At 33.5% G+C, this 10,000-nt stretch overlaps 1 protein-coding gene across 1 annotated transcript in view; it reads right to left on the bottom strand.

Moving 5' to 3' along the window:
* Nucleotides 1-8,588: 8,588 nt before the first annotated feature.
* The window catches only part of LOC125047608 (GTP-binding protein RHO1-like), a 7,494-nt gene continuing 6,082 nt past the window's right edge, over nucleotides 8,589-10,000 (bottom strand). Inside the window, exons 4-5 of the mRNA XM_047645887.1 lie at nucleotides 9,975-10,000; nucleotides 8,589-8,931 (exon numbers count right to left, since the gene is read on the bottom strand). The exon at nucleotides 9,975-10,000 is cut by the window's right edge and continues 95 nt beyond it. Coding sequence (XP_047501843.1) covers nucleotides 8,717-8,931; nucleotides 9,975-10,000 — 241 coding nt within the window. The 3' untranslated portion in view covers nucleotides 8,589-8,716. The remainder of the gene's footprint in view (nucleotides 8,932-9,974) is intronic.

Below are 10,000 nucleotides of genomic sequence, written 5' to 3'. Positions count from 1 at the left end.
AGCATTACAACATTTGGTCCAGCTCAATTCTTGCGTGCGCCATGCAAGGGCATTATGCATGCGAATGCATCATGATACCATAGCTTTCAGGATTTTCATTGTCTGTGGTAACGGATAGACTTTCCTTCAAAGAGAAGTTTTGAGATACTGGCGGGATGAAATGCAAGACTCATACTCCACAGCCGAATGCAGGCGGCCCTCACTAGTAAATCGGCGTGAGTAGAGACGCTTTATGAGTTATTACTGTGAGTTCGAGAAAATATCTAGATCTCCGGCAGAGGAGGGAATACAGCTGCCAAGAGTATGCCTCCTAATTCAGTGTTGCCGTTCCCAAGAGTCTCCACCAGGCAATACGTTATGGAAAAAAAAACCTCGTAAGTACAGCAAAGGGGTTACTTACTTCCCACTGTGTGCATCGATCTATGTAACTCTTGTGGGGATCGTTTAACATCTCAAGACTTACATTTCGTGTTATAAACCATGCTGATTACACCAGGAACGCTGTCTTTTCCGAGCTTGTTTATGCACTGTGCATTTTTATCGAGGAATTTCTAAATTGTAATTTCTTCTAAGATAAGGGATAAACTGGCATCGATAAGCTTTGTTTTCATAACTTTTTTCCCTTGTAACAGCCTGATTTGACTAACTCTGGTAACGGTGTTTGCCAGATCAGGCGTGTGTTTACGCAGCGTCCGGGACCTAAATGGACGATTGGATTTTGTCACTGCCTTGAGAAATATTCTTAAATGAATGGGTGATAAACTTACACATCGCATGTTCATAATTCTCATTAGCACAGGAGAGGGAGCAGTGGCTTGCTATTCTCGTATATATATATTTTTTTTTTTCGTGGATTCCAGTATGCTTGCAAATCTTCGCAGAAAGAGAGAGAGAGAGAAAGAAAGAAAATAACGAAGAAAGGTTTTGACAAGGTGAATAAAGTACAGAAGGTCAGAGAGACGAATTATTCTCATGAATTATGATGAATAATTGAGCCGAGTTGATGTGTGTAGAAGGTCTAAAGAAATGATTGATCTCTAGAGTCTGAAAGGTCACAAAGATCCGAAAAGGGAACATGAAAAGGTCAAAAGATCGGGCAGCTGTTAAGAGAGGCCAGTCAAGTGTTCAGTGAAGGATTAATAGCCATTAATAGCCATAGTGCATTAGGGTGACAATTTACTTGTAATAGAACAGGCAAATAACTCTTATAACCAATAATGTTACTGGCAACTGCGTACTTGGTGGTAAAATAGCTTTGGAAGAAAACTGTTCATTAGTTGAATAAATAAAGTATGAGGCTTTATATCATTGGATTAGAACATACATATTTCTTGGCGAATATAATGGACTTACATTCATGTGTATGCGCGCGCGCGTGTGTGTATGTGTATATGTGTGTGTGTATGTGTGTGTGTGTGTGTGTGTGTGTGTGTGTGTGTGTGTGTGTGTGTGTGTGTGTGTGTGTGTGTGTGTGTGTGTATGTGTGTGTGTGTGTGTATGTGTATGTGTGTGTGTGTGTTTGTGTGTGTGTGTTGTGTTTAAGCTTAACTTGTACCAGTCGGCGCCGTGACCTCCAGCACAACAATTGAGACACTGGTCAGGTACTGGTGCCCATTTGGTAAATAATGATTGGCTTCACCGAGGAGAGTGAGGTTGAAATGAGTAATGAGTGTAGGTTCTTTGTCCTACGTTATATCATTTTGTTGTAGCCAGTAGGTTTGTTTTGTTGCATTTCCGTATTATGGCTGTTATAAGAGTTAGATGTGTCCTTCCATCCCTAAGAAACATTATTAAGCTGCTTCTCCTGACTACTCTAGTGTAATGCTTCGTGTTGGTCTTTGGTCTTTCTGCTTGACTCCTCACTTTGCACGCGTACAGTAATGCCACACCACGAGTTTTCTTTTCCCTTACCGCGATGTCGAATTCACCGGGTAGCTGTCTGAGCAAGGCCTTCAAAAGAGGAAGGAGAAGCTGTTAGTATCGACTTTACCATATATATTATAGACGATAGATTTTTTTTTCAAAGACAGATTTGAACGGGGAATCTGCGCTGCCTGGATTGGTTGAAATCCATTTCGAAATCTGTATTTTAAGTTGAATGATGAATGGTCGTATGTTCCCCCCGGAGAAAGACGCAGGTCTAATTTGAATGAACCTTGCAAACTGGGGGTGATGTTCTGCATTTAACGATTTGAATGAAGACTGGGAAATGTCCTTGAAGTAATCCGGTTTGCATGCCTCACATCCGGAGAAGGTAATTCTCGGCACGGTTCTGCATGTGGCTGCGAATAACGTCTCTACGCACACCTCTCCGAACAATCACTGACTCAGCATCTTCTAAGATATATTTCTCGACGGGGATGGAAGTCGAATGATATCAAACGTGTGAGGTAGCTGGAATGGGATGGCGGAGGCGGACAGGTGACCTGGGGACGAACAATCAGTGAGAGAACGCAGAAAGGTTTGAGAGTTCACAGGCGGAGGAGTAGCAGCTGAAGGTTCAGTATAGGAAATCGGAGTTGACAGAGTCGCATCACGAGAGGGGGACTGCGTGTCTACCCTTTGGAAACCTAATAATACTTCTGTCGTATCGAGAACATTTCGGAAAGTCTTACCGCTTCGCAATTCACTCAAATATAATTGTAAAAGGAAATGCTATTAAAAAAATGAACTCATTTATAACCTTATATAACCTCTATTACAATATCGTCCTTGCTCAACAAACCACTGACTGGTAGCGATGGTAAGACAGTCCCGTGTAAACACTCTTCAGGCTGAATTGCTGTTAGCATTGTTGTCACTATTAACATTATTGTTATTACTCTTACAATATTATTGTTATTTCTTTATTTTGTTATAATTATGATGATGATCATCATAATTGTTATTATTATTATTATTATTATTATTATTATTATTATTATTATTATTATTATTATCATTATTATTATTATTATCATTACCAATATCATAACGAACATTATTATAATCATTAATATATTTTTTATCATTATTTTTTATTATTATCATTATTATTATAATTATTATCATCATCATAACAATAATCATTATCGTCATTATCATTATTGTCATCATCATCATCACCATCATCGTCATAATTCTCGTTATTCATAATTTTCATTGTCATTTGAGAATGAGCGATGGCATGCCATTCTCTCCCACTGGCTCTTCACTATTTTTTCTTCCCAGCCAGAAGGCCGTCAACCCCGTAAGAAGACATAGGAAACTTCAACCATAGCGACCCGTGAACACCGCGCCAGGGAGCTTCGGTCACGGCAAGTTTGATTGGGCTGGGGCACGGGCGGTCTTACCTGAAACGCATGCCATTCGTAATCTTGTTTAGGTCTGTAGTTTGGGTGAACGACAGGCACCGAAACGCGGATATTTACAGTCCTTACTCTGTGAAATTATTAATTCCCATTCATACTTTTCTGTGCATTTGTGACGTGTAAAGTCTACTCACACGCAAACACAAATATATGCATTGTGATAAGTGCATTTTCTGAACAGTTTATGCCTTTACAAATACACAAATACAGTCATATTTATACAAAAAAGTGAAGGTCCCTTATATCATTCTTATTTATTTATCCCCCTGTTACATTTTTTTTGTTTTTATTTATACATTTTCCATTTTCATCAATACTCATTTTCAAATCTGAATCAAGACATAGTATCTCCACCAGTACTTCCGCTCTGTTAGGTCTCTCTCTCTCTCTCAAAAAAAAAAACAAAAAAAAAAAAAAAATATATATATATATGATCTACATTTCCCTAGACATTTCTACTAAAACATAAAACATTTCGACCTCTTTTCATGCCCTTGACTTCTAAAACTGTGAACTGATATCAAATGTTTGTAACAATTTGTGTTACGTTTCATCAACATCTATTACTGAATCACTTGTACAAGCTTTTCTGTTTTCGAAATACAGAAACAAGTATATTACAGCTTTTGAACACCATTTTGAATAACTTTTAACAAGAAGACTCTATGGCTAGTCTGTTTTATCACTATTTAGATGGCTAGAACGCAATCTGATAATTATGTGGATGATACCGATGAGACAGATGAAGCCAAACATAATGATAGCAATTGACAATTATAATCTAAAGGTGATAATGGTAATGGTGGTTGTAATGATGGTATTAATGACAGTGATGGAAAAAATATATTAACACTGACAAGAATAAGCACTATTTAAATTAAAATGATAATGAGAAGATGGTGATAACGACAATAATAACAGAGATATGAACATTATAATCCATAAACAACTATATGAATACTTTGAGTTATAAAAGACATTTTGATGAAAATGATGATAAAAATAAACAGTACCAAGATAATGGTTATGGAAATGATAATAATGACGATGATGAAAGTGATGATGATGATGATGTTGATTATGATGATAACAATTATAATAAAACAATAACAATAGTAATGATAGTAATGATAATAATGGTCATTGTGATTATAAAAATAGTAATAATGATAATATTAATAATAATAACAATAATAACGATGATAATGATAAAGAAAATGATGATGACGATGATAATGATTACAATAATAATAGTAATAATGATAATAATAATAATAATAATTTAATAATAATAATAATAATAATTTAATAATAATAATAATAATAATGGTAATAATAATAATGATAATAATAACAATAATAATAATGGTGATAATAATAACAACAATAACAACAACAGCAATAATAATGATATTAATAATAATAATAATAGTAATAATAATAATAGCAATAAGGATAACAATAACAACAATAATGATAGTAACAATAGCACTAAAAATAATAATAGTAATAATAAAAATAACAATAACAAAAACAAAAACAAAAACAAAAACAAAAACAATAACAATAACAATAACAATAACAATAACAATAATAATAATAATAATAATAATAATAATGATAATGATAATGATAATGATAATGATAATGATAATGATAATAATAATAATAATAATAATAATGATAAAAATAATAATAATAATAATAGCAATAATGATAATGATAATAATAATATTAAAAATAATAATAATAATGATAATAGTAATAATAACAATAATGATAATAATAATAATAAAAATGATAATAATAATAATAATAATAATTATAATAATAATAATAATTAAAGAGATAACAATAATAACAATAATGATAATAGTAACGATAATAATAATAATAATAGTGATGATAATGATAATAATAACAATAGTATCAAATACAATAATAATACCAATACTAAGACAACCAAACAGTACTACTACTACTACTAATGATACTAATGATAATAATGATAATAATAATAATAATAATGATAATGGTAATAATAATAATAATAATGATAATCACAATGCCAAAGGAAAATAACAATAATTTTAATAACACTTCTAGTACTATGACCAATGATAAAGCAATAATAATAACAATAAGACTAATAATAACAGTGATAATTACTATCTAGTAAATAGCTTGAAAGGCAGATGCAGTTATCATTAATCTACCCACATCTCTCTACTTAAGAAATCTATTTCATCCAAAAGGCCAAAAATGTCAACATACTTACACAGACGATTAATGAAAGTCTGTAATGACCGTGGTGGAGGTCCGAAAAGAGGATCGTCTCTAAACTACGTTATATTTACTCAGGTGCAGCAAAGTTCCACGCAAAGAAGTTACGGAGAGCTATACAAATGCTACAGCCGAGAACCACTTGACTTGATTGTGGTCGTGTACTTTATATCCCTTTGCGTGTAAAAAAAGACTACGTATGGAAGTAGTAGTAGTCGTAGTAGTAGAAGTAGTAGTAGTCGTAGTAGTAGTATCAGTAGTCGTAGTAGTAGTTGTAGTCTTGTTGTTGTAGAAGAAGGTGGAGGAGTAAGGGAAGAAGAAGAATAACAAAAGAATATACGTTTCTCGTGTTTTCCTGTACCTTCCTTCGTAAAACCTATTTACAATATGTTCAGCATGAAGCCTTACTCTAAACATTTGTTCATTATTTCCAGTGCATCACTGAAGTCTTGTCAATTGGTAGTTAATAGGCCACTCAGGTATAAAGTTTCGTTACGATCCGCCAGCAACTTTTCCCATAATATTGCTAACAAATAAATTGATAAATGGTTGTAGGAACACGCAAGTTACTGTCAGATAGTGATGATACATTACTGCTGGGTTGCCAGAGGTCAAGGAATCGATTCACAATATCTTGGTGGTCTTGGAAGGTCATCTTCCCTTCATCTACCCTGCTCTACTACGCATCTATCCCGGATTACCACCGAAAACCGAACGTTTCTAAACCGGCTCACGGTAATTTTTATCACAGCTCATTAGCAGAAAATTTGACTAATCTCACTGACGTGACTAATAGACATGTGCAAAGAGTTAAAGATTTTTCTTTTTTAATAAATCACATGAAGGCGCAGTCACACGAGCATTTTCCTCACCAACAGACTTTGTTGCCACGCGGAAAAGTCACACCCTGAACACACAACGATGAGGCCGCGACTCAAGGGCATCAGCTCAGTCAACAAGCACAATTCTGCCAGGTCAAGTCGACGGAAATTCCTTCAGTTCTCATACAATATTTCGCTGTGTGGCCTTGCCTTTCCCTGTCAACTTTTTATATACATACACACACACACACACACACACACACACACACACACACACACACACACACACGTACGGACATTCTCTCTCTCTCTCTCTCTCTCTCTCTCTCTATATATATATATATATATATATATATAATTATACACACATATATACACACATATATATCAATATCGATATCAGAATTAATGCATTAAGTTTAGTTCTCCAGATTTTGAATTTTCTTCCCTGTTTTCCTGCATCTGCAAGAATTCCCCGAAACAGGGATCTGGCAGCACTGAACAGACGTGGCTATCACTCCCTGGGTTCTTATGGTCCTTCTCACAGAAACACTGGCTAAATGTCGCAAATATTTGTCAAGAAAGAAGAGAATAGGCAGATGTGGGTGTGCTCCTGGTTAACAAGAAGAAAAGGGTAAAGTTTATCATGATTTTTAAATGTTTTTAAACCCGTTGAATTATTTTGTACTGAAAATATAACATTACAAAACTAGTACTGAACGCCATAGAAATTATAAAAAAATACATAACCTATATATACCATATTTCCATTTAGAGTACAGTTTCCATGTTGTTCATCTGCGCTGAAAACAAGCTCATGAACACGCGAATCCGTAGGCGTCCAAGCATTCCACACACACTATCGTGCATTTGCTGTTGATGAAGCGTTCGTGCGAGGCCCCCCCCCCCCTCTCCGCCAAATTAAGGTGCCCGTAGATGAGGTACTGACCGGTGGGCTTTTGGTGCTCTGGGTAGATAATCTACTCTTGAACAACGTGAACATCTACTCCTCTATTCCAGAATAACGTTAAATTCAATTAAACTGGTTCTTATCCCAATTCGTCTGTAACTTAAATAGCATAATGTATAAATGCAAAGACCTTATATAAAAATAATGGCACAGATAGTAATATTGTTGATATTATTACGATAATAAGAGTAATAATAACAATGATAATAAGGATAACAAAAATAATGATAGTAAAAATAATAGTGATATTGAAAATGATGCTCATAATAATGATAACAACAACAACTATAGCAATAATAATAATAATAATGATAACAATAATGGCAGTGATAATAATTAGAATGATAGTGATACGATGCTAATAGTGATAACAACAACAACAATAACAACAACAACAGCAATAGCGATATTGATAATAATAATAATTATACTTATGATTATAATAATAACTATAATAATTACAATAACAATGATAATAATAGCAATAATAATGATGATGATGATGATGATACTGATAAAAATAATAATGATAATAATGATAATAATAATAATAATAATAATAATAATAATAATAATAATAATAATAATAATGATAACAATACAATTATAATTATAATAATGATAACAGTAATAATGGTAATAGTAATAGCAATCATGATAATAATATTAACAAAAATGATAATAATAATAATAATAATGATAAGAAAAGTAATAATAATGATAATAGTAATAATAACAAAGATAATAATAATAATAATAGTAATAATAACAAAGTAATAATAATGATGAAAATAACTGGGATTCCAATAATAATAATAATGCAATACTGATGCTATTTTTACTACTATTTCTACTACAACTACTAGCAGTAGTCAGATTAGTAATGATAATAGTTGATAAAATGATGATAATAACAATGCATGTAATAATTCATGATATTATCATTAATACAAGAGAGCTCTGAGGTAGGTGAAATCGAGGTCACTAAGATGAATCGCAAGTGAAAGATATATTCCGGGTAAACACACACACACACACAAACACACACACACACACAAACACACACACACACACACACACAAACACACACACACACACACACACACACATACACACACACACCCACACACCCACCCACACACTCATATATATATATGTATATACACACGAACGCACATACACACACACACACACACACACACACACACACACACACACACACACCATTACATAATATTTACAAATGCAGAGGACACCCGTACACAAGCCTATCTCCAAACAGGCCTCTCGGCTCAGATGATGACGCAGGGTCTCTTTCTGGTCTTCCTCTTATGGTAGGCGACCGCCCCCTTTGCCGCCGCCCGGAACACCCCGTCGAGGCCGCTGAGGGTGCGGGCGGAGCACTCGAAGAACTCCTCAGCCCCGATCTTGCGAGCCAGCTCCTTCCCCTGCGCCGTCGACACCACCTCGTCCTCACTCCTGCCGCGCCGGAGGTCTGTCTTGAGGCCTAGGGAGAGGGCGAGGGTGAGATGGCCGAACGCAAACTGTCGAACTTATGGGTCAACCTTTTAATATTTATGGTGTCTGGGGTCAGCACCGTCCTATTTTTCTTTTCCTTTTTTCTTTAAGTGAATAGAAACTACGAGGTGGGTGTAAGTATCAATATTGTTATCATTGTTATTATCACTGATCGTTATAATAATAATGTGAATAAGGATAAACAGAAAGAATAAGAATTAAATGTAGAAAAATGGCAATATTTGTTGTAGAAGTAATCGTAGAGGAATTGGAAAAATTAGTAGTTGATCAAGAATAATAATAATAATAAGAAAAAATAATAAGAAATACGAATAGAGGCAGAGCAATGACAATAAGATATTGAAGTAGTAGTAGAAAATGAAAAGAAGAAAGCATTATCGTTTACTTGTCATTGTTATCCTTATTATCATTATTATTACTATTATTATTATTATTATTACCACCATTATTATCATTATCGCTCTCATTATTATTATTTTTCTGATAATTTTCATTTTCATTATTATCATTATCATTATTATAGTCATCATTATTATCATTATCTTTATTATCATAACTATTATCATTTTTGTTATTATCATTATCATCATAATCATTATCATTATTATTATCATCATTATTATCATCAATCGAATTATTATCATCATTATGGTTATCATTATTTTTATCATTATCATCCCCAGAACCATAATTATCATGAATATTGTTATTACTATCATTATTATCATCATTATTGATAGTAGTATTAGTAGTAGATAATAACAGAAGCAAGAGAAAAGGAAGAAGTAATAATGAGAGACTGTGAAGAAGACGAAGATGATGGAAAAGAAGAAGAAAAAATAAGAAATAAGAGAAGAATAAGAATAAGAATAAAAAAAAAAAAACTAAAAATTGAAAAAGAAGAAGAAGACGAATAAGCAACTTTAATATTATAATAACCATCATAAAAAAACAATAACTACAAAAATAACACCAACAACAACAGCGAACTATGAGGCATGGAAACCTTACCAACTAAAACAATTGGCTTCTTTTCC

The sequence above is a fragment of the Penaeus chinensis genome, chromosome 41 (assembly GCF_019202785.1).
Source record: "Penaeus chinensis breed Huanghai No. 1 chromosome 41, ASM1920278v2, whole genome shotgun sequence".
NCBI lineage: Eukaryota > Metazoa > Arthropoda > Malacostraca > Decapoda > Penaeidae > Penaeus > Penaeus chinensis.
This window is presented reverse-complemented; position numbering and strand designations above follow the sequence as displayed.